The sequence below is a fragment of the Pogoniulus pusillus genome, chromosome 1, assembly GCF_015220805.1.
Source record: "Pogoniulus pusillus isolate bPogPus1 chromosome 1, bPogPus1.pri, whole genome shotgun sequence".
Taxonomy (NCBI): Eukaryota; Metazoa; Chordata; class Aves; order Piciformes; family Lybiidae; genus Pogoniulus; species Pogoniulus pusillus.
The window spans coordinates 24,435,654-24,463,109 of NC_087264.1; the positions used below are offsets into that span (position 1 = coordinate 24,435,654).

Here is a 27,456-nt window from a genome sequence, read left to right on the forward strand (position 1 = left end):
AGCACAACTAAAGGTCAAAACCTTAACACAGTTAGAAAAACAAAATGCCCTCCAATACCACCCCACATAGTGATCACCAGGAAGCTTGAATGTGAAAGTGATAGTTAGGAGCATTCCCAATTCCCAGAGATTCATGAGAGCCTTAGTGTGTGAAAGCAAGGCTCACAGTTGTCTGACACCCCCAGGTTACTTAGGTGCTGTACCGGCTCACAGGATGTTAGGGGTTGGAAGGGACCCAAGGAGATCATTGAGTCAAACTCCCTGCCACAGCAGGACAATGCTATCTAACACAGATCACAGAGGAACACATCCAGACAGGCCTAAAAAGGCTCCAGGGAAGGAGACTCCACAACCTCTCTGGGCAGCCTGTGCCAGTGCTCTGGGACCCTTACAGGAAAGAAGTTCCCCCTTGTGTTGAGCTGGAACCTCTTTTGCTGCAATTTATACCCATTGTCCCTTGTCCTATCCCATGGAGCAGTGAGCAGAGCCTGACCCCCAGCCCTCAGATATTTATAAACATTTATCAAATCCCCTCTCAGTCTTTTCTCCAGACTGAACAGCCCCAGGTCCCTCAGCCTCATAAGCCATGCCCTCCAGTCCCCTCATCATCCTCATAGCCCTCCACTGGACTCTCTCAAGCAGATCCCTGTCCCTCTTAATCTGGGGAGTCAGAAACTGAAGGCAGTATTTAAGATGAGGTTTCAGCAGAGTAGAGGAGCAGGAGAACCTCCCTTGATCTGCTGGACACACTCTCCCTAATACACCCCAGGATCCCATTGGCCTTCTTGGCCACAAGGGCACATTGCTGTGCCACGGTGAACTTGTTAGCCACCAGGACCATGAGGCAAGAGAAAAAAAAGAATGTGAGCAGCTTCAGCTAAACATTTCAGTTGCATCTGAGGGCAGAAAGCAAGAATATGTTACCTGTGCTGAAGACAAAAGCCTTTAATCACTACTTTGGGGCTCCCTGAAGTTGCCATATGGAGCAGGCTGTGTAGTTTGGCAATCAACATTTTCTCCACTTGCAGAAGCAGGCAGTTGTGCACAGGGATCTGATGGTTTGGGTGTTCCCCATCCCCCACACTAAAAATCACCCAGACTGGACTCAGCCACTGGGAATTGAATGATTGAAGCTATATTTGCAGCTTAGCATAACATACAAGCAGGTATTTACAAACTATACAGCTACAGACAGACATAGACAAGTTAAAAAGTAATACAGAAACACAACAGCCCTCCCAGAAACCAGAGTCCCCAGCAGGGGCTCCCAACCACCCTTCTACCTTCTCCCACCCCTCTACCTCACCCTAGATCTTGCCTTATGTTCAAGGTGAGTTTGGAGGGTCAGCCAGGGGGGTTAGGAAGCAGATGGATTAGTCAGGCAGGTTAGAGAGAGAAGTGCAGCCCAAAAAGCCCAGAGAGACTTTCTTATCTATGTTTGTGTTCTTGTTCTTATCCATCTCAGCAAGCCTATGAGTGCAGGAGACATCAGCACTGTTTCCTTTTCACAGTCTATCATCTAATTCCTCTCACCAAAATATCCCAGATAGGCTCAAACTAGCACAGATGCAGCTCCCATGTTTCAAGCATCTGAACAGCACCAGTTTAGATGCCAGTACCAGCCAGGGAGTTGCTTTGTCTGAGTCACTCTGTTCAAGTGATGAAAGCAAAAAAAAATAGGGACTTTCACAACACTGCTCCTTATGGTGATGATAAAAAGCATCACTTGCAAGAACACTCCAAATTAATTAATTAAAGCTTCTGGGTTTTCAGTACTCAAAGCATCATTCAAAGGCTTTTTTCCCCTGCTATGGAGGAGAAGCTGCCATAAAGCAACACAGCAGTGGTGAAGAAAGAAAAACAATTGGTTTTTTTAATTAAAATCATACAAGTGAGCTTTTCTCCAAGGAGAAATTGTCAAACAAGAGTAATATTTGAGGTCATGCTCATAAGTTACCTAAAGTATAAAGCTTATTTGTGCACTGAAAAGAGATTTCCATTTCAGAACAAGTAATTCTGACAAAGATATATTATTTTCATAATGGTAAAAAAAAAGTCTTTCCCCAACAAAAGCCAGGGTTAAACAACACATGCCTATTTATCCTTCTACAGGGACTTTAATGAGTTTCTCCTGTCACTTTAATCACTTGCTAAAAACATCTGTGCCATCTGCCCTCTGTGTCAATTGTGCTCTTAGAAGCTGCATTTGATTTTTCACTACACTACAGAAGCAAAACCATTTGTGTGACAAGACACTAACAGTCCTTAAAAAGTTTCAACTTCACCTTCAGACTATGCTCAAGAAGAGCAGAGTTGAGAGAAGCAACATTCTCACTTTGAAGCAGATGTGTAACAGCAAAGAGGCAAAAAAGAGGTCAGGGAAAGCCTTGCATGCAATCAGTCTTCTGAATCAGCTCAGCAGAGGAAAGCTCTGTGCTCCCAAGAGGGGACTAGGCACCTAACGTGCACTGCACACTCTTCCCCACTCCACCTTCTTACCACCCAAAGGCATCTCAGTTTCTCACCAACACAGGCAGCAAAGAGCTTTTCTTTAAGGATTTCGTTTTGCATTTGCACAGAGCAAGAGAAGTACCTGAAGTCACAGAGCCAGCTCCTTTTGCTCAGCACATACGCACTGCAGCCCTTGCTCAGTGATGTCTCTGGCTCCTTTGTCTTGTTTAATTCACAGCTTGCTTGGTTCTTAGTCCTGCTACGTACACCCAGACTCACATAGCCATGCTCACACGAACGCACCGTTCCCACCAGACTACTCACAGTGCGCAGCACTGAACTCAGCAGTCTAAGAGCCCAGTTCATGAGGTAGGCCTCCCAATCCCCCCCAGGAGGTACCTGAAGTTCACCTACCTTTGCAGCGGCCGCGGTGCGCCACGCTCAGGCTCTGCTCGCGGCACTTGGCTCTCTGGTAGTCGCACATTGACTCATAGGTCCTGCCGTCCGAGGCGCACAGGGGCTTGGACTGGGACCTGGAGCAATGCAGGTTGCACTGAGGGTCTCTGTCACGGTCACTGATCAAAAACTGAAGGGAGCAAAACAGAGAAGGGAGAGAAAAGAACAAAAGTATTGGTCTGGTTGCCCAAAAGAGTGTTTTGTTTTCAGGACAACAGCAAGGTGCGCTGCAGGGCAGTGAGAGCTGCTGCCAAAGCTGACTGTGCCTGCAGGGAACTTGAAATGAGACATGTACATGTTTGGAAAAAGAATAATTCAAGAGCCTTTGCCATTCCATTTTCTTTACCAGCACAGAAATATTACTCACTCTGCCTCACCTCTGGAAGCCTAAGCCAAACACAGCCCACACGAGAAGGGCACTGCTGAGTCACAGCAGCCCAGCTCACACAGCTTCAGCCAGGGGCGCAAGAAACAGCACCGAGGATGGAAGAATCCAAATGGAGAACAGGAGGCTCCCAGGTGACCTTCTTGTGGCCTTCCAGGATCTGAAGGGGTCTCCAAAAAAGCTGGGGAGGAACTTTATAGGCTCTCAGGGAGTAATAGGACTGGGGGGAATGGAGCAAAGCTGGAGGTGGGGAGAGTCAGAGTGGCTGTGAGGAGTAAGTTGTTGAGCATGAGAGTGGTGAGAGGCTGGAATGGGTTCCCAGGGAGGGGGTTGAGGCCCCATGGCTGGAGGTGTTTAAGGGCAGGCTGGCTGAGGCTGTGGGCAGCCTGCTCTAGGGTAGGGTGTCCCTGCCCTTGGCAGGGGTGGGTGGAACTGGATGATCCTTGTGGTGCCTTCCAACCCTGACTGAGTCTATGACTCTGAATAACCTATCAAGATAGGCCTTGGTAGCTGAGCCATGGACGTGGCCAGCTTTATGTTGCCAGTTACTCAGGGTTTAAAGCATTATGTCATCTGTGGATACCACCTGTAGCAGGATACACACCTGCTCCCAAAGCCACATTTTATTCCTTCCCAATGACATCCTGCCCAGCTGGCAACTGCATTCCATGCATCCCACAGTCTAGCTGCACACCATGTGAAAAGCAACTTTCTGTCAGGAATCTGCCATCTTTCTGAAGGCCTCCTCTTCCCAAGGACTCAGTTCAGATGCAACCTGTTCCATACGAGCATGGAATCCTTCCTTGTCAGTCTCTCCATGGGAACAACCCCACTCTCCCAATTCCTCACCCAGGTGACTTTCTCCATACCATGGTCACTACTGTTTCTCTTCTCTGAAGACAACGTGGCTTCTGCCTTATCATTTGGAGGTAGAGGAACTCACAATACACAAGAATGAGTCTCCACAGGACTTTGCAAGGATCAAGGCGTGTAGGTCACCGATGTACCCTCAAGCTGTACTCTGAGCTGCCTGCAGAGACACTTAGGTCTCTCCCAGATTCATACTGTTTCCCTGAGGACCTCAACTGTCAGTCCTCTTTCCAAGACCACTGTCACAGTTCTGGTAGAACACAACAGCAGCCCTTTTCACATCCCATACTACCCCACTTACAGGATCAGCCAGGTTGGAAGAGACCTCCAAGCTCAGCCAGTGCAACCTAGCACCAGCCCTGGACAAGCAACCAGACCATGGCACTAAGTGCCCCAGCCAGCCTTGGCTTCAACACCTCCAGGGACGGCCACTCCACCACCTCCCTGGGCAGCCCACTCCAATGCCAATCACTCTCTCTGACAACAACTTCCTCCTAACATCCAGCCTAGACCTCCCCTGGCACAACCTGAGACTGTGTCCCCTTCTTCTGTTGCTGGTTGCCTGGCAGAAGAGACCAACCCTAACTGGCTACAGCCTCTCTTCAGGCAGTTGTAGACAGCAATGAGGTCTGCTCTCAAAAGGGCAGAGACTCACAGCCTCTCTCTCTCCCCCCCCAAACAAACAAATAAGTTTTGCTTATTGCTTTTATTGTCAGCTAGTGGAAGATATTAGAGTGGAGTAAAGATGAAGGGAGAACCACCCAGAGCAAAAAGGGACAGGGTCTTTATCTTTTGGCTTTCTATGCCTTTCAAAACAATGAATGATAGAAACTCTCATAATTGTCTTTTTACAACCAATGATCTAATTTCTTTCTTTAGAATATTCCAATTAGCCTCAGAGCAGCACAAGGGGACTCATGAATCAAGTCTCATGAGGGCCTGGAGAATAAATCTGATGAGGAGAGACTGAGGGAGCTGGGGATGGTTAGTGTGAGAGAGAAGGGGCTGAGGGGAGACCTCACTGCTGTCCACAGCTGCCTGAATGTACACTGGGGAGAGGCTGCTGTTGGGCTCTTCTCACAGGAGACAGAACAAATGGAAATGGCCTCAAGCTGAGGCTGGGGAGGTTTAGATTGGACATGAGGAAAAAAGTTTTTCCATGGAGAGAGTGGTCAGGGAGTGGAATGACCTGCCCAGGGAGGTAGTGGAGTCACCCAACCTGGCTGTGTTTAAGGGTAGTTTGGATGTGGTGCTTAGGGCTATGGTTTAAAGTGAATCTTTGTAGAGCAGGGTTCTAGGTCAGACTTGAAGGTCCTGGGAGGCTTTGCCAACCTGCATGTTCCGTTGAGTGTGAGAATGCTGACCAGAGAGCTTGAACATGTTTGTTCTGAGGCCAGGTCTTAGACCAGAGAGAAAATGATTCACACAATCTGTGGAATCCAGATAAAGCCACAACTGTTGTGCCACAGGCTGGACTTGGTGATCCTGAGGGGCTTTGCCACCATGGATGCTGCTGTGATTAAGCAAAGAGAAGTCAAATCTGCCTTTCTGTTCCCCTTCCCAAGCACCCATCTCACAAGCATCCTGCAAACCTTGGAGGGGACGGACAGACAACACACACCAGGTTGCTCTCTACTACACCAACACCCAGCTCTCTGTCAAAGCACTTATGAGCTCAGCAGCCCAGAGTGGCTGACAGACACCCTGCCTGCATGCACAAAGCCATGGCTCTCCGGGTGTGTGGGCATCTGAATGCCTTACAGTGAAGTGCAAGCCTCTGCCATAATGGCCTTGGTGTTAGAGTTGCCTGCAAAGCTGTCTGCTCCCTGCTTTGGAGGCTAAGCTGTTGAAAAAAAGCATTGCCTGAAGCTGACTTTGGGTTGGTTTTTAACCACTAAGGATGTGGATCTCTGATATTTGTTGGGTTTTGTTACTCTTAGAAAAATCTCCTTCACTCCCTTTCCACAATTAAAAAAGCCCAAGGAAAAAAAAAAAAAACCCCAATTCAGAAGCTTCATATTTTCATATCAAAAGATCAGCCCTGCATTCATGCATGTTTGGAAGATTCAGGCATTGCTACAGCCCCTAGTACATATGACAGCTGGGAAAAGTAAAGTGAGGTGTTGACTGGCTGGAGAGCAGCCCTGAGGAGAGGGACCTGGGGGTGCTGGTGGAGGAGAAGCTCAAGAGGAGCCAGCAGTGTGCACTTGCAGCCCAAGCAGCCAAGCAGAGTCTGGGCTGCAGGAGGAGAAGTGTGGCCAGCAGGGCCAAGGAGCTGATTCTGCCCCTCTGCTGTGCTGGAGTACTGCATCCAGTTCTGGAGCCACTACTACAAGAGGGCTGTGGATGTGCTGGAAGGTGTCCAGAGAAGGGCCACAAGGATGAGCAGAGGGCTGGAGCTGCTCTGCTGTGAGGAGAGACTGAAGCAGATGGGGCTGTTCAGTCTGGAGAGGAGAAGGCTCCTGGGTGACCTTATTATGGCCTTGCAGTATCTGAAGGGGGCTACAAGAAAAGCTGGGGAGGGACTTTTTAGGATGTCAGGGAGTGACAGGACTGGGGGGAATGGAGCAAAGCTGGAGGTGGGGAGATTCAGACTGGATGTTAGGAAGAAGTTGTTCAGCATGAGGGTGGTGAGAGCCTGGAATGGGTTGCCCAGGGAGATGGTGGAAGCCTCATCCCTGGAGGTGTTTAAGGGCAGGTTGGCTGAGGCTGTGGGCAGCCTGCTCTAGGGTAGGGTGTCCCTGCCCATGGCAGGGGGGTTGGAACTGGCTGCTCCTTGTGGTCCCTTCCAACCCTGACTGATTCTATGATTCCAGGTCTGCACTTGTTTTACTGTTGAGGGGGCAAGCATTTCTTCCCCTCAAATTTCATCTGTCAGAGACTTGCCCAAGTCTGTAACAGTGCAGAGGCTTTGTTTTTATAATGGTTTTTGTTCCTTTCCAGCAACACTTTCTACAACCTGGCAACACCTGTTCCAAATAGGAAACTGGAAAATCTAAACCTGAAGGCAATTTTACATTGTTTATGGAGACCTGGACTAGACTATAAAAACACTATAAAGCTGGACCAGATTCTTGCCCAGCTCTTGTCAGGGGCTGAAGTATCACAAGTGGGCTTGGAATTGCTCTGGCTACAGCAGTTGTTCTGTAGCCCCCTGAAGTGCAAAAATCTGAACTGACCCAGGAACTGGAAATACACAGCAGAAAGCAGCAAGACTGAAGACACTGAATGCTTCCTCCCACTGTGTGCTATCAGAGACCCTGTTAAGTCTCACAAGGCTTTGCAGCTGCCTATATAAACAGGTTCTAAAAGCAGAGCTGCCCAGCACTGCAGCCTGTTGCACAGACATGAGTCAGTTAAGCACAGGAGCCACTCTGCTTTAGAAAGGGCACAGGCATCCATCACAGCCTGCAGGGCTTCAGCTACTGGCATCAAACTCTTGGCAAACTCTTGGTGTCAGGAGCAGGTTTCCACAGACCAAATACACAGCACCAAACTCTATCACAAACCCACTGAAAACTCAGCTTGTACTGTGAAAATTCACCCACACCTGAAATTCATCTCCAGATTATGACTTCAAAAATCTGATGATCATAGAACCAACCAGGTTGGAAGAGACCTCCAAGCTCATCCACTCCAACCTGTCACCCAGCCCTGTCCAGTCAACCAGACTATGGCACTAAGTGCTTCATCCAGGCTTTGCTTGAACACCTCCAGGGACAGAGGCTCCACCACCTCCCTGGGCAGCCCATTCCAATCCAATCTTCTGCACCCTGTACCAAAACACTTTGTATAGAGAGGAATCATAGAATGGTTTAGTTTGGAAGGGACTTCAAAGCTCAGCCAGTTCCAACCCCCTGCCATAGGCAGGGACACCTCTCTCTAGAACACATTGCTCAAGGCCGCATCCAACCTGGCCTTGAACACCTCCAGGGAGGCTGTGGAGCACAGAAGCACAGAATATGATCAAAGATTCACAACCTGCCTGGGCAACCTGTGCCAGTGTCTCACCACCCTCACTGTAGAGAACCCTTTCCTAACATCCAGTTTCAATATCCCCTCATCCTGTCATTACAAGACCTTGTCAGTAGTCCCTCCCCAGCCATTCTGTAGCTCCCCTCAGATACTGGAAGGCTGCCACAAGGTGTCCTGAAAGCCCTCTCCTCTGCAGGAGTGCCTCTCCTTCCACCATGGGCACCTAGAATCATAGAATCAACCAGGTTGAAAGAGACCTCCATGCTCATCCACTCCAACCTAGCACCCAGCCCTAGCCAACCAACCAGATCATGGCACTAAGTGCCCCAGCCAGGCTTTGCTTGGACACCTCCAGGGATGGTGACTCCACCACCTCTAAAGAACAGGGCTGGCAAACAAGCTAAATCTAAAGCTATGAGCAGCTTTCCTCTGATGCCTCTTTTCAGAGGGATGGGGAGGAACAGTCCATCATTGATTAATTATGAGGGCCTGAGGAAACATGCAGAGCACCCCAATGTAATCTATGAAGTTCTTGCTTGCCCAAGTTAAGCCAAGAGCCACGTTATAAAAAGAGAGAGAGAGAGAAATCAAAGCCTTTTTTAGAATTTGCAATTTGGATTAGAGCAGGGAGCCCACACAGCATGTTAGGTGCTTTCCAGACACTGAGGATGCCACACCTGCCTTGCCAAGAAAAGCTAATGGTTTACGTAGCTGCACAAGATGGTTCTTGTTCTGCTCCACCAGATTATCATTGTAAAAGCCTGCATTCATGTCTAGAAGGATCCAGCACCAAGCCTTTCTTATCAAGGTTCTTCTCAGGTGATCTGCCAGCAAAACTGCATCTCCTGCAATGTTACTGAAGGACTTCAAGAGCTCCCCTCTCTACAGCAGCTCACCTGCTTCCCTGTAGCTTAGAGCTCTTGGCTTGGTCAGCAGCCCTGCCAGCTTTCAGAGGATGAAAGGGCAGTTCCTAGTCCTGTTTCTAGCTGGTAAGCATCCATGCTATAGAAATGATCATCAGCACAGTCCACCAACTAGTTGTTTTGACTCCTCTTCCTCTCCCCCTCAGCACGGAGTTTTGTTTCTATCATTTTTGCCTGCCCTCCTTTGTAAGTGGCCTCAGCCACTTGAAGAAATAAAACACTGAATGGATGCTGAAATAAGTTTGCCCATGGGGAAAATACTTGAATTTATCATTTTAACTGCTAGGACTACAGTTCTTAAGTTAATCATTCCCAGGGCTTTATTCCCACTCCAAGCAAGCAGGCTTTCCCAAGGAGCACAGCCCTGCTCCAAAAAAGCACCTTGGTTACTGCAGGAGACAGAGCTAAGCCAGGCTGAGGGCTGCGAGGTAGGTGCACAGGGTGCCTTGACACCTGGCTACCCTGACACCTGGCCAGCCAGCCCAGCCTGGGCACAGCTGAGCCACTGACACAATTCATAGAATCATAGAACCAACCAGGTTGGAAGAGACCTCCAAGCTCAGCCAGCCCAACCTAGCACCCAGCCCTCATCAATTAACCAGACCATGGCACGAAGTGCCCCAGCCAGGCTTGGCTTCAACACCTCCAGGCACAGCGACTCCACCACCTCCCTGGGCAGCCCATTCCAATGCCAATCACTCTCTCTGACAACAACTTCCTCCTAACATCCAGCCTAGACCTCCCCTGGCACCACTTGAAACTCTCTCTGCTTGTTCTGTTGCTGCTTGCCTGGCAGAAGAGCCCAATCCCACCTGGCTACAGCCTCCCTTCAGGTAGCTGTAGACAGCAATGAGCTCTGCCCTGAGCCTCCTCTTCTGCAAGCTGCACACCCCCAGCTCCCTCAGCCTCTCCTCACAAGGCTGTGCTCCACAGCCTTGCTGCCCTTCTCTGGACCCTTCAGCCAAGGGGCAGCAAGATAAAGTATCCTGCCTCTTACACCAAACATGCAAGTGTGGCTCCTGAAGCTCAATGTCCTAACAGCTTTGGATAGCAAGGCAAAAATGCTCTGCAAACAAGCCCTGCCTGGTGCTCTTACACTCAGACACACAACATGAACAGACTAAGGCTCAGGAGAAAAACAACCCTTGTAAACATGTGCAGCTCCAGCAGGTTTCCAAGCTTCATCTAGAAGGAGAGAGGAATAATTATCTCAGCTTTGAGATTTCTCAAAGCTGCTTCTTGACATCTTTGCTCTCATTTGTTTCAGGACAGACTGCATCCAAAAACAAATGAGAGTGCATACAGTGTCACTCAGTTCTTTTCTCTTTACCTCCATGACAGCAGAACTACTAAAAGCAGATCAGAAAAAAACCCAAAACTAATCAAAAAAACACCAGACAAAGCTCCACCAACCTATAAGTACAGAAAACTCCACTAAAAGAGAGAGAACAAACAGCCAAACCCCCACCCCCACCACACCAAAGCTATCATGAACAATCTCTCAGGGAAACGTTCCAATTGACCAGACTGCAAATTAGATTCTCTGAATGAAGGCTCAACACTAGAACAGAATCACAGAATCAGTCAGGGTTGGAAGGCACCACAAGGAGCAGCCAGTTCCAACCCCCCTGCCATGCCCAGGGACACCCTATCCTAGAGCAGGCTGGCCTGATAGCACAAGTAACAGGACTATAAAACGACAGGACTTGTCCTTTCAGAACCTTTGCTTGCATTAAGCCAGCAGAGCTCCTAAAGTCTGAGTGCCCACCTTAAAGACTCCCAGTTCAACGCAGCTCTCAGGACATCTTTTCATGTCAAATGCTGCATCTGTTTAAGGACATAAACCTTCTCCTTTAACAAATACATTTGCACAGGTGCTTGCAGAAACCACTTCCCGAACTACTTTCTGGTTCTTCAGACTTGAAAAGAAAAAAGGAAAGATAAGAGGTCAGAACGAAGTTAACTTTGCCAACAAAGCATATCTGTTCTTTCTCTCCACACCTCAGCACCGCTGCTGACAAACAACAAACACTGATTAAAGGGTTTTTAATGCCTGTGAAGGAAAGCAGACTCCCTGCAGCTGCATAGCAGCTGGGAACGCTTGTGTTATTTAGCAGGGAAAGGTCTGACCCCACAAGTGAAAATGAGCTTGGTGGTCACTCATTCTACTCGCCATCTGGATACATTATAAGCACAAACAGAACAGCACAGCCCTTTGTGATGGAGGCAGGGGAAGTGGCCAGAGCACTGCAGCAGCGCAGCAACTCGCCTTTGCAAGGCTTCAGGGCAAAGAGGAAGCAAGGGACACAAGTGACATGAAGGTGAGAAAGTGGGAGTCTATCAAGAAACTAACCTACAGTGAGGTCTCTTCCAACCCTGATGATACTATGATACTATGACAGCAGTCCTGAGGTGCAGAGCTCTGCTTTGCTTCCGAGCCCTAGAGGCTGCTGCCCAACGAAGCTGGGGAGCAGGGAGAGAAGATGAACCAGCACATGGCATTGTCTTGAAGTTAAGAGTTTGAAGACCCTCAGGATACATCTTGGGGAAAACAGGTTCTCAATCCAGTCATGTTCCTAAGGCACTGATCACCCACTGGTCTAAGCACTCAGACTGGCCTGAGCGAGCACCTCTTTGCATAGCAATTACGTGCAGGGTGGGCACCAGGAGGCTGCAGCCAGGCTCTGCTGGGTGATGCCCATAACAGCACAAGGGGCACTGGCTGGAAGCTGAGGCAGAGGCAGTTTCATTTAAACACGAGGAGGATTTTTTTTCCCTGTGAGGGTGACAGAGCCCTGGAACAGGCTGCCCAGGGGGGTTGTGGAGTCTCCCTCTCTGGAGATATTCCAAACCTGCCTGGATGTGTTCCTGTATGATCTGGTCTAGGAGATCCTGCTCTGGCAGGGAGCTTGGACTGGATGAGCTTTGGAGGTACACTCTGTGAACTCCACTCTAAGAACTCCCCACGAAGGCTGGACAGCCTTAGGTGGGACTATGCATATCTGGACATTCTCCTCCTGCTGTTGGAAAGCAGCATCTCACACTTCCTAGCTTTAACCTCACAAATCTCTGCCCAGGTTTGAAGCTCCAGACTGGTGAAACTAGCTACAGTGGAGGCAGAGTGGGGACCAGATCCCAGTTTTTCACACAGCTACATGGCTGAGTGTGTAGCTATGCCTACAGGGCACAAGGTCTTCAACTCTAATTTTGGGACTTCAGCCAGGTTTCCTGCCATGGAACCAGACACTTATCAGGCCTCAAAGGTGTCAAAGATCCTGGTTGCAAGCCAGAGACTCCAAAATCCTTGGCTTCCAGAAATACAGAGGAAAAAAGCCAGGAAGCTTTAGAAACTCAGGTGGCTCCCAGTCGTCCATGTGCAGAAAGGCATCGATTGGCCAGGGCTACAACTCCCACCAGCCTGCCAGCGTCCAGCCTCTCTCCTGAGAGTGCCAAGGCAGCCTCAGAACCTTAGCAAAAGAAGGCTTTCTGAGGAATGTGGTGCTTCTTAGGAAGCCTGTGGTGTTTTGGGCAGGGAGGGGGAGAGAGTGGTTTGTTTTACCGTTCTCTTTGCAGCAGCACTCACAAGTCTGCACTTCATTTTGCATCCGGACAACTTTGGTTCAAAGAACACATTTTCCAACCCAAGTTTCTCCAAGTGCTGTATCTTAACAAGCTCCAGTTCCTGTGGGGGTGTTTTCTAGCATCCTACAGTTTTATACTGAGACTTCAGGCTTTCCCAGCAAAGGTCACAGCACTTCCCCCAGCCAGAAGGAACTTACAAGAAGGATATTGTAGTGCTTCTGTTCCTTCAGTCATCCCACCTGCAAAGGCAGGAGTCTAGCCTAAGTTAAAGCACCACTTATGTTTCAGCCTCAAGCCCCCAGCTGTGCAAACAAGAATGGGTTCAAAGCGCACCAGCCCGTGCTTGAGGACGCTGAAAGGCTGGGCAAACACATGGGATCGCACCACAAAGCCCCCAAACTCCAGAAGGTTTTTTTGTACGAGTTGCATTCAAGAGTTTTCTGCCCCGACAGGATGGAAGCCTCCCTTTTCTACAGCGATCCTCCCTTCCCCCCACCATGCTCCCTCGATCTGTTTTGTGTAAGCTACAACAACAAAGGAGAGCGCTTAAGTATTGCATTTCATCTGCTCCATGACTTTTAGGAGGGAAACACTTTGGGTTTCTTCACTACCTGCTCCCCCAAGCAGGACGCAGCAGCCGTGCCCAGCTTTTAGAAGATAAGGTACTGGATCCAAAGAAGTTGCCTAATGGCATATTTGAAGAGCCCACCTACCAAAAATGGTTCAAGCCCTTAGAATCTGACCTCATCCCAGAGAAGCTCTGCTAGGCTCTTCCAGTCATGTTTGCTTGCAACAGAAAAAGGAAGGTCATTGCATGCAGAGAGTGAAGCTTTAAAACAGTATCTTCTTTTTTTCATTATTATTGTTGCTGTTAAGATGCAAGTTTATGTTTAGCTACCCCAGGGAGCTGGGGGTGTGCAGCCTGCAGAAGAGGAGGCTCAGGGCAGACCTCATTGCTGTCTGCAGCTCCCTGAAGGGAGGCTGTAGCCAGGTGGGGTTGGGCTCTGCTGCCAGGCACCCAGCACCACAACAAGGGGACACAGCCTCAAACTGTGCCAGGGCAGGTCTAGGCTGGATGTTAGGAGGAAGTTGTTGGCAGAGAGAGTGATTGGCATTGGGATGGGCTGCCCAGGGAGGTGGTGGAGTCGCTGTCCCTGGAGGTGTTGAAGCAAAGCCTGGCTGGGGCACTTAGTGCCATGGTCTGGTTGATTGTCTAGGGCTGGGTGCTAGGTTGGACTGGCTGAGCTTGGAGGTCTCTTCCAACCTGGCTGAGTCTATGATTCTACAATTTACTTTAGGGGAGAAAATATCTGAGACTTAAAAAGGACAAGATGTTCATTTCAGATTTTAAAGCAATCTGTTACGCCACAGCACTGTTGTCCACACACCAGCATCACCTTCTGCAATGGTTTGAGTGTTACCTGCACCCCCACACTTTGGAAATCACCCAGACTAGACTCAGAGGCTCTGGAAATGCAATGGGTGTAGGTTGCAGCACAGGAGGTTCCAGCTCAACACAAGCTGGAACAAGGAACTTCCTTCCTTTGAGGGTCCCAGAGCACTGCACAGGCTGCCCAGAGAGGTTATGGAGTCTCCTTCTCTGCAGCCTTTCAAGGCCTATCTGGATGTGTTCCTCTCTGATCTGTGTTAGATAGCATTGTCCTGCTGTGGCAGGGGGGTTGGACTGGATGATCTCCTTGGGCCCCTCCCAACCCCTGACATCCTGTGAGCCTGTGAAATTGAATGAAGTTTTACATTACAGCTTAGCACAACAGACAAGCAGATATTTACACTAGATACAGAAATAGACAAGTTAAAAGTAACACAGAAACACAGCAGCCCTCCCAGAAACCAGAGTCCCCAGCAGAGGCTCCCAACCACCCTTCCACCTCCCTCACACCCCTCTACCTTACCCAAGAGTTTGCCTTATGCTCAAGGCAGCTTGGAGGGTCAGGAAGCAGATGGATTAGTCACACAGACGGCAGGTGAGGTTAGAGAGAGAAGTTCAGCCCCAGAGAGCGGCTCTGTTATCTATGTTTATGTTCTTATCCATCTCAGCAAACCTATGAGTGCAGCAGACATCATCACTGTTTCCTTTTCACAGCCTGTCATCTAATTCTTCTCATCAAAACACTCTAGCTAGGCTCAGACTAGGACACCTTCATAAAAATTCCATTTTGTAAGCCTCAAGCAGCTCGAGCACTGCCCCACAGAGCACTGCCCCAATTGGCTGAACAGAGGAGGAAACCAACACTGGGAAACACAAAGCAGACATTTTCGAGTCTCACATTTCCAACACACAACTTCTACACCTTTCTGGTCAAGTTTAGCAAGGTCAAAGTGGAGACCGATTTAATTCCTTGGCAGTAACACTACTTCAGCTCCTTTGAAAGCTCACTCTCTTACTCAGCTCGTTCCTGCAGCCAAGAGAGCATGCAAATGTAGAACAAACTTGAGATGAAATTCAACTTGTCAAGCACATCGACAAGAGAAGGCATGCTTGACTGGGACTCCTTCTGCTACCATAAACCCTGAACCAGATAGAAAACTCAGATGCTTGCATAGTCAGGCAATGAACTTCTTGTCCCAAAACAACCAGCAGCACAGCTTTCACTGACATGAGAGGTGGCATCTGGTCTTTAGTGGGTTGTGCTGCTGATGACTCGATCCTGTCTTTATTGGCTTAAGGAGTCTTCTGCTTATTCAGCAGAACTCAGAAACAAACTCTAAGCATACTTTTGTGTAACTTAAGCCAAGTTAGTCTCCTTGGAGTCACCATATCCTTTTGCTTTAATTTGTCATAATACTTGAGGATGTCCTGCCCTGGCAAACATAGCAGGAGCCTAACTTTGTACTGTCACTAGAAGGTGGGAAGTCAGCAATTCCATTGGGAAATGGTATGGTTTTGTCACAGGAAGCTCTCAGGTACACAAACTCACAGAATCAGTCAGGGTTGGAAGGAGCAGCCAGTTCCAACATCCCTGCTATGCCCAGGGACACACTACCCTAGAGCAGGCTGCCCACAGCCTCAGCCAGCCCTTAAACATCTCCAGGGAGGAGGCTTCCACCACCTCCCTGGGCAATCCATTCCAGGCTCTCACCACCCTCATGCTGAACAACTTCTTCCTAACATCCAGTCTGAATCTCCCCACCTCCAGCTTTGCTCCATTCCCCCTAGTCCTGGCACTTCCTGACATCTAAAAAGTCCCTCCCCAGCTTTTCTTGTAGCCCCCTTCAGATACTGCAAGGCCATAATAAGGTCACCCAGGAGCCTTCTCCTCTCCAGACTGAACAGCCCCATCTGCTTCAGTCTCTCCTCACAGCAGAGCAGCTCCAGCCCTCTGCTCATCCTTGTGGCCCTTCTCTGGACACCTTCCAGCACATCCACAGCCCTCTTGTAGCAGTGGCTCCAGAAGCCCTCCAGGTGGGGTTTCAGCAGAAGAGTGTATACTTCAACAACAGATGGTATCACAAGCAACATTTCCAGGAAGAGTGATCCCCATCCTTACACAAATGCTATGATGGTGAATGCTTTAAACCCTTCCATGCACGCTTCATGAGCTGGAGCAGACCCTCTTGGCTCAACTCTTGAAAGACAGAGGAGACTGCAGTCCCTCCTTTTTATCCCCCACTAAAACCCAGTAAATCACTGAAAGCCAGACCCGGAAGGTGCAGAGTTCTGTGTGCTCACAGGGGATGTTTAGCTACACAGAAAGTGGCTGTGAAAGAACACTTTATTGAGCCTGTTTTCCCCCTCTGTCTTTCATTTGAGCTCATTTCCCCCCTTCCTAGCTTTAGCAGGACTGGCTGTGCAGTCAGCCTAGGAAAGCTTCTTTGCTTTTCACAAGAGCTTGGAGTACTGCAGAGAGAATGGCTAAGATGTAGGGCCAGTTTTGAGCTCCTGAATGGTTAGACAATGAAAGCTGACACAATTATATCTCACTGTGTAGTCCATAGACATTTTCCCCTCCACCTGCATTTAAATCCTTCCTAAGATTTCCAGTATCACTGGGGCCTATCACTGCTGAAGAACAACAGTGCAAGACTCTTCCCTTGCACATCTCCATTTCTGCTGATGTGATTTTGCCAGCACCATACTAATACCTCTCACTATGCTGTAATGAACCCCAGGACACTCCTTCCTTGGTTTGAAGGGCAGGAAAGGCTCCATACCAAAGAAGCTCCTCAGGTAGCTCTTGGCTGTGTAACATGGGGATACACATTAACTGCAACCAGGTTCTGCTGAGGTGTTCTCAAACGAGTAACCTGATCAAGGGACTACCAATTCTGTTGCCTTGCCATCGGCAGCCTGATGGCTATAAAGAGCTTCAGTTTAAATCCAAAGCTCTTAAAATTTGGCTTCAGCACCTGCCATCAATTCATCTAGACTCCTATCTCATGCTGTCTTTCTCTGAAGAACTCGAAGTGCTTTGCCCTCTCCTTCCACAGTGTTACTGCTGATGAGCAGGACACCTACTCTAAGTGCAGTGTCCAGGTCTAACCATTCCAAACCAACAAGAAGATAAAATCCCTATTTTCTCCTCCCATCATGCATTCTCCCCAACACCACAAAGCATTCTGTAGATGTCAGAGACCACCCACGACAAAAAGTGGATATGTAGTCTTATCCAAGACAGCTTTGGAACCCCCTGAACAAGGTCTTCTAGGTCAGTGATGTCAATTCCCCTTAGCACTCACAGAAGGCAGATTATGGAAGCACACACAGCAAAATGAGTTCAACTGAGCTGACATCAAGCCAGATAATCTGTCTCAAATGTCTGGTCTACAGCACAGCCAGGGTCTCACTTTGGTCACAGTCACAGATATTAGACACTATTATTAGCACAGCAAGTGTATGAAGAGGACTACTACTTCTGGAACTGCTCTGCAAGAAAATCAATACATAAGGAAAAATAATCACCACAGAATCAAGCAGGTGGGAAGAGACCTCCAAGCTCAGCCAGTCCAACCTAGCACCCAGCCCCAGACAAGCAACCAGACCATGGCACTAAGTGCCCCAGACAGCCTTGGCTTCAACACCTCCAGGCACAGCAACTCCACCACCTCCCTGGGCAGCCCATTCCAATGCCAATCACTCTCTCTGGCAACAGCTTCCTCCTATGATCCAGCCTAGACCTTCCCTGCCACAGCTTGAGACTCTGTCCCCTTCTTCTGTTGCTGGCTGCCTGGCAGAAGAGACCAACCCCACCTGGCTACAGCCTCCCTTCAGGGAGTTGTAGACAGCAATGAGGTCTGCCCTGAGCCTCCTCTTCTGCAAGCTGCACACCCCCAGCTCCCTCAGCCTCTCCTCACAGGGCTCTGCTCCAGGCCCCTCCCCAGCCTTGCTGCCTTTCTCTGAACACCTCCCAGCACCTCAACATCTCTCTTGAACTGAGGAGCCCAGAACTGGACACAGCACTCAATGTGTGGCCTGACCAGTGCTGAGGATGCAGCTTCACAGAACATGGAATTGTTATCTGCAGTGCACTAGAAACTAAATCTTCAAGAGGTTTTGATAGGTGAGCTTGGCCCTGTGTATACCTTGAAAGGCCTTTGCCTGAATAGGGGAAGGGAATCTCAACATCTGTGTTCAACTGAGGAAACAGTTCAGCAGCCCTACCTTCAGCTTTGAGCTCCAATGGAGTCACAACTGTACCCAAGCATTCTCTCCAATATGAATACTTTGCTCCTGTAGAACTTGTAGGATGGAAAACATCACCCACTAAAAGTCCACAGCTGCACAAGTTTCACTCCTCCTTAAACCAATTCTTCCAAAATGCTGAAAGAGGCATTCCAATCAAAGCTGGCATCCAGCCTTCATTATGGCTGCTATTTCTTCTGCCAAAAGCAGAACCAAGAAGTAGATATTAGAAGGAGCTGTGCTCATTAGTTCAAAACCCAGCAAGGGCTGGCTGCCCATCAGCAGAGGTAGACTAAGTGAATGCCAAGACTGAAATTCCATTGCACAGGAGGGATATTAAAAGAGGAGGTACTGCAAACATTAAAGGATTCTTAACTATATTCTTACCCCTACATGATTCCAAGACCGTGATTAACCCAAGATAACTCTCAGGAGAGGATGGCTGCATCAGGGACTTCTCCTCATTTCCTTTGCCTTCTCATGTGCTATCACCAGCACTTCAGTCTGAGCTTCAGAAGCATTATTGCTACTTCTCTCTGCAGACAGCAGTCTCTTGCCACATCTCCTTCTACAGGTCAGCCTTGCCATCTCCAGAGAGCTTTCAGAACTGGATTCTGTTCCCATCAGCCATACAGAGTAACAAAGGAGGTTGCCCTTATTTACTCAATTATTCCTCCAGTCTCAAAGGCAGTGAAGCCAAGTGAAAAGCACAGGAGTTTATCCTTGCTCATATCTAGTACCATATTCCTGTATGAAATAAAAAGTAGCTTGTGCTGCCAGTGTTGGGTCAGCAGCAGCTTGCTTATATTTATGGCTAACACAGCTCTTAAAAACAAATGTGGTTGGTTTTTTCCCCTAATGTCATAAAGGTTTTGATATCCCTGAATTTTTAGCCTCTGGATTAAGCAGCAACTATAAAAGACACATTCTCATTAGCTAATAGCTGAGATATTCTTCTCTGCCCCTTCAAAACACTGCAGCAGTAATACTCACTGGCTGGGCAGTGAGAGGCTGGAGAGCAGCCCTCAGGAAAAGACACAGCACTCAAGGTGTGGCCTGAGCAGTGCTGAGCACAGGGGCACAAGAACCTCCCTTGTCCTGCTGCCCACACTGCTCCTGAGCCAGCCCAGGATGCCATTGGCTCTGCTGCCCACCTGGGCACACTGCTGCCTCCTCTTCAGCTCCTCTCTACCAGCACCCCCAGCTCCCTCCCTGCCTGGCTGCTCTCCAGCCACTCTGGCCCCAGCCTGTAGTGCTGCTTCAGGTTGTTGTGGCCAAAGTGCAGAACCCTGCACTTGGCCTTGTTCAATCTCATCCCATTGGCCTCTGCCCACCCAGGTCCCTCTGCAGGGCTCTGCTACCCTCCAACAGCTCCACAGCTGCTCCTAGCTTGGTGTCATCTGCAAACTTACTGATGCTGGACTCAATCTCCTGCTCCAGATCATCGACAAAGTTCTGCAAGTGCTCAGCTAACTTTGTGCTCCACTTTTGTATGCATCTCTCTAGTGAAAGCTATTAAAAAACCATCTAACATACATATTGGTCTGGTTTTGCTGTCTGCCTCCCTGAAGGAAGCAGGGTCCCAATTTACTGTAAACAAACATGAGACCTTTACAGCATAAATCTTTGACACAGAATTGCCAAGATTGCTGCGTCTCCTCATCTTCCTTTTTGGGACATGCTGTGGAGAAAGCTGTGGCACAACAGTTGTGGCTTTATCTGGATTCCACAGATTGTGTGAATCATTTTCTCTCTGGTCTAAGACCTGGCCTCAGAACAAACATGTTCAAGCTCTCTGGTCAGCATTCTCACACTCACAGCAACATGCAGATTGGCAAAACCTCCCAGGACCTCCAAGTCTGACCTAGAACCCTACTCTACAAAGATTCACCTTAAACCATAGCCCTAAGCTCCACATCCAAACCACCCTTAAACGTACCCAGGTTGGGTGACTCCACCTCCCTGGGCAGGTCATTCCAGTCCCTAACCACTCTCTCCATGGAAAAACTTTCCCCAATGTCCAATCTAAACCTCCCCAGCCTCAGCTTGAGGCCATTCCCCCTTGTTCTGTCTCCAGTGACCTGTGAGCAGAGCCCAGCTGCAGCCTCTCCACAATGCTCCTTGAGGTAGCTGTAGACAGCTATGAGGTCCCCCCTCAGCCTCCTCTCCCTCACACTAACCATCCCCAGCTCCCTCAGTCACTCCTCATCAGATTTATTCTCCAGGCTCATCCACAGCTTCATTGCCCTCCTCTGGACCTGCTCCAGCACCTCCACATCTCTCTTGTGTTGCAGTGCCCAAAACTGAACACAACACTCAAGCTGTGGCCTCACCAGAGCTGACTCCAAGGGGACAATCCCCTCCCTGCTCCTGCTGGCCACAGCATTTTTAATCCAAGCCAGGATGTCACTGGCCTTCTTGGCCACCTGGGCACACTGCAGTGGACAAAACCTGAAATAGCCTTTTTAGCTGACAGAATTGAAGGGGGCTGTGATAGAAGCTTCCACACTCACATAGAGTACCTCAGAGTGTGAAGGGCAGTACTCACCCCACCACTAAGTCTGGATGAACACAGTGAGCTTCTGCACAGGGTTAAGCAGTTTGCTTTCTTTATACCTTCTGTAGCATAAGAGGCTGTTCTGATCTCATCTGAAGAAATTTGCTTTTCTTTAGAGCACAGGGACCAAAGTTCCTCTTCTCACTGGAGGACACTGCTCACCCTTCCAGCAGCTTGGATTATGACCTGTAAACTAAGCCTTGCAAGAAGTGGCACCCCTAGGGAGGATCAGAAGCAGTGCTTATTTCATCACCAGGGAGCACAAGTGAAAGGTAGTCTGCTTACTGCTCACCAGAGTATACTGCTGGAGGGGATAGCAGGCAAGCTAATGCACTGCCAGGGAACAAAGATGAAAGATGAGAAACCACCTATATCCTGTCTCCAGTTCTGGGCTCCTCAATTCAAGAGAGATGTTGAGGTGCTGGAAGGTGTCCAGAGAAGGGCAGCAAGGCTGGGGATGGGCCTGGAGCACAGCCCTGTGAGGAGAGGCTGAGGGAGCTGGGGGTGTGCAGCCTGCAGAAGAGGAGGCTCAGGGCAGAGCTCATTGCTGTCTACAACTACCCTAAGGGAGGCTATAGCCAGGTAGTATCACAGTATCACCAAGGTTGGAAGAGACCTCACAGATCATCAAGTCCAACCCTTTACCACAGTGCCCAAGGCTAGACCATGGCACCAAGTGCCACATCCAACCTTGCCTTGAACTGCCCCAGGGACGACGACTCCACCACCTCCCCAGGCAGCCCATTGGGCTCTTCTGCTGCAAGCAGCAACAGAACAAGGGGACAGAGGCTCAAGCTGTGCCAGAGCTTTATAGATGTTGTGCTAGTTTGAAGCAAGCTAGAATGTTTTGGTAAAAGAACTAGATAACAGGCAGTGAAATGAAAACAATTGATGTCAACTTACTGTTGCCTTCCTAGGAAAACCTGAAGAGCAGGAGATTCCATGTAACTATGGCAGCTCAAACCTTACTATTTTTAGGAGTCCTGTGTGCAGTTCTGGAGCCCCCAGCACAAGAAGCACATGGAAATGTTGGAGCCAGTCCAGAGGAGACCACCAAGAGGCTCAGAGGGCTGCAGCAGCTCTGTTATGAGGACAGGCTGAGGGAGTTGGGGCTCTGCAGCCTGGAGAAGAGAAGGCTTTGAGGAGACCTTGAAGTGGCCTTCCAGTATCTGAAGAGAGTTACAGGAGGGCTGTGGAGGGACTATTTACAGCATCTTGTAATGACAGGACAAGGAGGAATGGGTTTGAACTGGCAGAGGGGAGATTCAACCTGGATGTTAGGAAGAAGTTGATTGCAGTGAGGGTGGTGAGAGACTGGCACAGGTTGCCCAGGGAGGTTGTGGCTGCTCCCTCCTTGGAGGTGTTCATGGCCAGGCTGGATGCTGCCTTGAGTGACCTGTTCTAGTGGGAGGTGTCCCTGCCTATGGCAGGGGTTTGGGACTGGCTGAGCTTTGAGGTCTCTTCCAACCTAAACCAATCTATGGTTCTATGCAGAAAGGTGCTCTTGGCTGGTACTTCTGGCAGCTCAGAGGCAGAAATACTGTGCCTTCTCCACAACAGCACTCTGCCAAGAAGACTCTTCAAAGATTCCTTTTCAGTTGAAAAGCAGGAGATGGCTGCTCTGGGAGGGAGCACAAATCAGTAGCTAGCCTTTGCAGCATCTTACAGACCAGACCAATGGGTAGCAGGTAACTCAAACCCAGTGGGTACTCAGTAAGTACACGAGGGAAAAACACATCGAGTCACTCAGACTTCATCCTGTTATTTCTTCTTCCCCCTTCCCAGTCAAACAGAAGCCAGCAGCAGCCCATAACAAACATTACAGTAAAAGTCTTCCCACAGTACTGCACAGCTGAGGCAGAAAAAAGTGTTACTGCTCTGGAACTGCTCTGCTTTTGCCAGTGGGGCCATATGACAGCTTCACACCTAGGAGACACTGAAGCTGCTCACTTTTATCCCAGTACTGTTAACCAGGACTGGTCAAGAAGAGGAAGTCAACATTCATAGCAACAGCTACTCAAAGGCAATTCTGCCAGACAATGCACAGCTAGAGGCCTGCCTGACAGCTTGACTTTTGTCACCTTGCCCTTGGCCATCTCATGCCGTTTCCTACTTAGAACCCTCCCCCCAACACAACTGTATTTCCTGAGCAAGTTTGCAACTCTTAGACTTACATCAGTAATCCTTCAGTACCACGACTAAAAGATTTCCCTCATCTCCTTATAGAATCATAGAATCAGCCAGGCTGGAAGAGACCTCCAAGCTCATCTAGTCCAACCTAGCACCCAGCCCACTGAAAGCAGCAGTACCACAATCCTGAACACACTCACACAGCCTGGGTATGCTAACTGGAACACTGGGTTGAAGAGCCAAAGGCAATCTGTCCCACTACAAATATATGCCACACTTGCACTTCAGAAATATCACCACAGATCTGTTTCCAGACACCTAATAAACAGTTGACCTTAAATACCTACAATAACTTTCTTCACAGATGTTTTGACTGCTGAGCCATGTATCTGTATTACCCTTAAGCAGTGTCCACGTATGCAAAGGATGTTTATACAAATACAGAAGGTAGTCTGCATTACAGAATTAAGTAGTGGTCAGGAAGCAGTAGGGAACTGCATGGAAAGTAATTCCCTAAGTCACTCACCAGCAAGAAAACTTAACAAGGGAATCAGTTTGAAGTTCTTCCAACAGCTTGCTTGTGGGAGGACTTAGTCATGGTCGACAGCAGCAAAACAGTTCACTGACCTCCAGACTTTGTCTTCCACATGGCAAACTGCTTGCACTGGCTTCAACTGCTGGAAGAATACCTGTGTCCTAGCCACAGGGAGCTGGGATTCTCAAGTCCACTGAAGACTTCAGCTTACCAAGGTCAAGTTCTACTTAAGAAGAGTAGGAACAGTGTTGCCTGAGAAAGTATTTAGCCTTAATGAAGTGATATTGCTAATAAACCATAGAATCATAGGATCAGTCAGGGTTGGAAGGGACCACAAGGAGCAGCCAGTCCCAACTCCCCTGCCATGCCCAGGGACATCCTACCCTAGAGCAGGCTGCCCACAGCTTCATCCAGCCTGCCCTTAAACACCTCCAGCCATGGGGGCCTAAACCACCTCCCTGGGCAACCCAGTCCAGCCTCTCACCACTCTCATGCTCAACAACTTCCTCTTCATGGCCACTCTGACTCTCCCCACCTCCAGATTTGCTCCATTCCCCCCAGTCCTGTGACACCCTGACAGCCTAAAAAGTTCCTCCCCAGCTTTTTTGTAGCCCACTTCAGATCCTGGAAGGCCACAAGAAGGTCACCTGGGAGCCTCCTCTTCTGCAGCCTGCACAGCCCCAACTCTTTCAGTCTGTGCTCACAGCAGAGCTGCTGCAGCCCTCTCAGCATCCTCCTGGCCCTGCTCTGGACACACTCCAGCATCTCCACAGCCCTCTTGTAATGGGGGCTCCAGAACTGGATGCAGTACTCCAGGTGGGGTCTCAGCAGAGCAGAGCAGAGGAGGAGAATAACCTCCCTGGACCTGCTGGCCACATCTCTCCTGCTGCAGCCCAGGCTCTGCTTGGCCCTCCTAGCTCTAAGTGCACACTGCTGGCTTAAGCAGGAGCACCAGAGAAATTCTGTCGCTTTTGACTGTCTTAAGACTTGTTTTCTGTGGTGGTTTGTGGCACCAGCTTGGTGTTTTCCCCTCAGAGGATGAGTTTCAACTCATTCTGGGGAGAAAAATAATCACAATACCTGCAAAGAAAACTTGCAGCAAAACCAAAGTGAGTATCAGGACATACACTGACAGATCTCTAAAGGGCAGCAGGCAAGAGGGTCAGATCAGACCACAGTACAGAAGTCACTGAACATTTAACTGAAGATCTTTCCTAAGACTGCAGAAGGTTTGAAAAGCAATGTCCAACATGAAGGTTGCTTTAATTACTCTCATCTCTAGACAATCCAAACATCATCTCTATCTGCTTGAGTCTTTCAGACCAAGCCTCACTCACAGTCTTCTGTGAGATTTAGCTCCTTGTGTTTTACAGTACAGAGGAACCAATGCCCAGAGCCTTTTTCCTCTGAGACATGTTAGAAGCAGTAAGGTCAGTACAGCTGGTGCCAAGGCAGCTCACAGATAGCATCCCTTACACCTGTTAACTCCCTCTCCTGCCACAAGAGCTCTTACATGGCCAGCACGTCCTGCAGCAAACCAATAGAGCAGTTAGCAGCAGTTCTGTTTGAGACACTTAATGCCTATAAATAAGCAGCCCAAAATAACTGAGGATTACAGAAAAGGAGGCACTACTGCCATCTCAGGCATCTAGATAACCTGTCAGGACCAGTAGCCTACAGGCTGCAACTGGCTCCCAAGACAGCCAAGTCATCTCTTGCCACTCAGCAAGCCAACTGTTTGCACTGAGGCTCTGGGCTGCAGGAGCAGAGTGCTGAGGGGAAGGGCAAGTTGTACCACATCAGCCTGTCCCTTGGGCAGTCAGCACCTCTGAGTGAGAGAGCACTGCTGTATGCTGATGCAGTGGAAACAGTGCTGCCAGCACCAGCCCCAGTAGCCCAGAAGCAGAGCGACACATCCACACTTGCAGCCCAAGGCGCTGCTGTGTCAGAGGCTGTAAAGCAGCCTTGGGGCACCAGTGTGGCACTGCCTGAAGGCCATCAGAGCCCTATGCACCACCAGATATTTTCCTCTCCCCAGTCTCATCTTCAAGCCCTTCACTGTTTCCTGACAGTGACTTCACTAGACCAGTACTCCAACAGCTTTGCCACAGACATTGGCCCTCAGCCCTCTGCCACGTGTTTCCAGCCTCTTCAGCCCAAAAATCTTCATTTGCTCCCTGAATTACAGGCCAAGGACCACACTTACTTACATCATTACCTTTACCAACATCCTTAAACTCCAAGCACACCTTTCATCCTAAACTAAGCGGGCCTGACACACACTTCTACTTCCCCCCCTTGTCTCAGATTTCATCATCACTTACACCAGCAGACGTCTCTGAAGGACCAAAAAGGTGTGGGTTTTTTTTCCTGTTGAGCACGTTCCTGCTCTTAAATTTAAGTAAAGGACATACCAGACCCTATAGTGTGTCTAACTGCAAGCTTTACCAGATTGCAGGAATGATACTGGAAGAGTTTCCTCTCTGAAGATCCCAAAGTGATACAGACACAAAGTTATCCTTGATATGCACTGCTCTTGTTCAAGCTTTAAAGCAGGGATTCTCTTTGGTGCTGTGCAACACATTACAGGAGCCAGCAGTGTGCCCAGGTGGGCAGCAGAGCCAGTGACATCCTGGGCTGGCTCAGGAGCAGTGTGGGCAGCAGGACAAGGGAGGTTCTTCTGCCCCTGTGCTCAGCACTGCTCAGGCCACCCCTTGAGTGCTGTGTCCACTTCTGGGTTCCTCAGTTCAAGAGTGATGTTGAGGTGCCGGAAGGGGTCCACAGAAGGGCAGCAAGGCTGGGGAGGGGCCTGGAGCACAGCCCTGTGAGGAGAGGCTGAGGGAGCTGGGGGTGTGCAGCCTGCAGAAGAGGAGGCTCAGGGCAGACCTCATTGCTGTCTGCAACTCCCTGAAGGGAGGCTGTAGCCAGGTGGGGTTGGTCTCTTCTGCCAGGCAGCCAGCAACAGAAGAAGGGGACATAGTCTCAAGCTGTGCCAGGGCAGGTCTAGGCTGGATGTTAGGAGGATGTTGTTGGCAGAGAGAGTGATTGGCATTGGAATGGGCTGCCCAGGAAGGTGGAGCTGCCATTCCTGGAGGTGTTGAAGCCAAGCCTGAATGGGGCACTTAGTGCCATGGTCTGGTTGTTTGGACAGGGCTGGGTGCTAGGTTGGGCTGGCTGAGCTTGGAGGTCTCTTCCAACCTGTCCGATTCTATGATAACCAAGAACACTTTGAGGTCCTGTTTCAGATCAAGAATATCTAGGGTCCTGTCAAACATAACAGACCCTTGGCTGCTGCTATGAAATAAATATGAGTTCTTAAAAAATCAGTTTGAAACATCACCTGTTCTCTTGGCAGGGTCTGAAAACATCTCTCATTAACTGGAAATTGCACTAGACCTTGCCAAACAGCTGCTCCATGGGGATATATCACAAGCACACTGTGCAACTTCAGAGGGTTTGCACTTCTAAGATTCCTTTTATCTGTTGACTACAACAGATTGACTAGCAAAGCAGCTCCTGCACACACCTGTAAGGCAGGTATCATCCCACTCCAGGTAAAAAGTTGTGGAGATGGTAACTTGATCAAGCTCACAAGCCAAGCCAGTAGAAAAGAGGAGAGCACAAGCTGCCACCATTCTGCAGGCTTTTGTGCCTGGAAAGCTATTCTGCCCCAGCCTCTGGTCACGTTCACCACTGGCCACCAAAATCATGCCCAAGAAAAGATTATGGTAAAGCATCACTGTTAAAACATCCCATGCAGTTAACTCCTTACACCTCAGATCTCTCTCCTCTACCTCCAAGTAACTACAGTTGTGAAGGATGCAGGCTTCACTTAGATGCAGTGTCTGAGCTCCAGGGAGGCAGCTGCTGATGCAGCCTGGCTATTTAGCACAGGAAACAGATGAACACAGATGTGGATCAAGCAGTGCTACTGCTTTACCTAACCAGTAC

General features: G+C 49.2%; 1 protein-coding gene across 4 annotated transcripts in view; it reads right to left on the reverse strand.

The window, feature by feature from the left end:
- SMOC1 (SPARC related modular calcium binding 1) overlaps positions 1-27,456 on the reverse strand; it is a 167,395-nt gene that overhangs the window by 113,004 nt on the left and 26,935 nt on the right. For all 4 annotated transcript variants that reach the window (XM_064144178.1, XM_064144187.1, XM_064144170.1 and 1 more), the window contains exon 2: positions 2,866-3,037. In XM_064144178.1, coding sequence (XP_064000248.1) covers positions 2,866-3,037 — 172 coding nt within the window. The remainder of the gene's footprint in view (positions 1-2,865; positions 3,038-27,456) is intronic.